Genomic DNA, 1,869 nt, shown 5'->3' with positions numbered 1-1,869 from the left:
GAAGAATAAAAGTAAAGATAAAAATAAAAAAAAAAAAAAAAGGATAATGATATAAAGTCCATATAACACCCAAATATTATCCACTCAATTTGCATAAAGAACCATATTACGTATGTTACCCATTCAATTTGCCTAAAGAACCATCCACATATATGACCATCCATCCATCCATCCATCCATCCATACATACATACATACACGTCTTATGCAGCCACCCAAGTTGCCGGAGACAACGCCGTCGTTGTCTCCTTCCTGTTGCGACAGGGTATAGGTACCCTTTTTGGTCGTCTTTAATGGCGCATCCCCTACTTTGGCAACCCCTTACCTAAAACAGCTTCCTAAAAATTTCCGAAAGCAGCTAATTTGTGTACCATTTGGAAATGAATTATGAAAAAAGAAACACCCATTTTTCATTTTCTTTCCCAAATTGTTAGAAGAAAAAAACCCAGCTCAAAAACACAACCTTTTGGCCCTGTCCTTTGGAAGTTGACTGCCTGCTTTTTTCCATAACTTCACTGTTTAATTATTCTCCCACTTTAGGGTTTTCTAATCATTCCTTTGCCCTTTCTCTCTCTCTCTCTCTCTCTCTCTCTCCCTCTCTCTTCTGCTACTGCCTTCTCTCTTCTTTTTTGCTTTTAAGTTATAATGGAAGATCAGTACAACCCTCACGGTGATAGATCGAGGGGAAATTTCTTGTTCACTTCAGTCCCTGTTTTGGCCACAAATTCTTCTTCTCCTGGGGGCAATTTCGTAACTAGACCCTCTTCTTCAAATGGCGGAGGCGCCTCCATTGTTGGGAATCAGATCATGGCGGTAAACACTAATCTCGGCGGTGACTGTAACTTTCCGGCGTCCGATCGTTTTGTAAAAGTGGAGCCCAGTGGCTCCCAGTCTCAGAATCATCATCATCATCATCAAGTTCATGACTTTCATTACCATTTAATGAGAGAGTTTCAAATCAGTAGAGGTGGTAATAATAGTAACGATTTGGATTCCATGAAAGCCAAAATCATTTCCCATTCTCTATTCTCTAACCTCCTCCAAGCCTTCTTGGATTGCCAAAAGGTAATTTTAAATTTTTATTTTGGGATCAATTAAAACTAATTCTCATCCCTTCTTCATAATGTAATTTGTTTTTCAATAGGTCGGAGCTCCTCCAGAGGTAGCGGCGAAACTTAGTTCGGTAGGGGAGGAATTTGAACAGCGGCGGCGGTCTTCTACGGCGTCCACCGGCGGTTCAACTGACCCTGAACTGGATCACTTCATGGTAGTAAATTAAATTAAATTAAAAATAAAAATGGAATTGTTAGTTATATAAGAAGAGAAATTGAATGGAGAACAGGAAGCTTACTACGGGATGTTGGTGAAGTATAGAGAGGAGCTAACGAGGCCCATTCGAGAAGCCGCAGATTTCATGCACAGAATTGAATTTCAGCTCAATACTCTCTGCAATGCCTCTTTTCAAATCTTAGCATCTGGTATTCTTTTTTCTTCTCGAATTTTCAATTTTTTTGCTCTTTTTGCTCTTTTTTTATTTTTAAATTTTATTTGCAACCCATTTAATCTTGTTTACTGGAATACCCTTTTTTCGGGGTTCCTTTTGTTACGGGCAATGATTTTTCTACTTACCAAAAAAGGAAAAAAGGAAAAGAAAACCCTAATTTGAATTTCATCATGATTTCAACGGGTTATGTTAAGAAGTATTTAGTGCTGATTATGGCCTTAATTAGGGATAAATTTTATTGTTTTGATGGTTTAGAAGCTGGTTTTGTTCAGATGTGTTTAATAATGTGTAATTAGAGTCTTAATTTTTTAACGTATAATACTTAGTGTAGGATGAATATGAAAAAAAAAAAAAAAAAAAAAAAA

The 1,869-nt window shown here is 37.2% G+C and overlaps 1 protein-coding gene across 2 annotated transcripts in view; it reads left to right on the top strand.

The window, feature by feature from the left end:
- The first annotated feature begins 207 nt into the window (after positions 1–207).
- Positions 208–1,869, top strand: part of LOC111492026 (homeotic protein knotted-1-like) — a 2,787-nt gene continuing 1,125 nt past the window's right edge. Inside the window, exons 1-3 of one of the 2 annotated variants that reach the window (XM_023141180.1) lie at positions 208–1,065; positions 1,145–1,267; positions 1,343–1,478. In XM_023141180.1, the coding sequence (XP_022996948.1) occupies positions 646–1,065; positions 1,145–1,267; positions 1,343–1,478 (679 nt within the window). In that variant the 5' untranslated portion in view covers positions 208–645. The remainder of the gene's footprint in view (positions 1,066–1,144; positions 1,268–1,342; positions 1,479–1,869) is intronic. The other variant, XM_023141179.1, reaches the window with a different exon arrangement.

The sequence above is a fragment of the Cucurbita maxima genome, unplaced genomic scaffold (genome assembly GCF_002738345.1).
Source record: "Cucurbita maxima cultivar Rimu unplaced genomic scaffold, Cmax_1.0 Cma_Scf00017, whole genome shotgun sequence".
In the NCBI taxonomy this organism is placed as follows: Eukaryota; Viridiplantae; Streptophyta; class Magnoliopsida; order Cucurbitales; family Cucurbitaceae; genus Cucurbita; species Cucurbita maxima.
The sequence above is the reverse complement of the archived record's forward strand: the minus strand, read 5'-3'. Positions and strand labels throughout refer to the sequence as shown.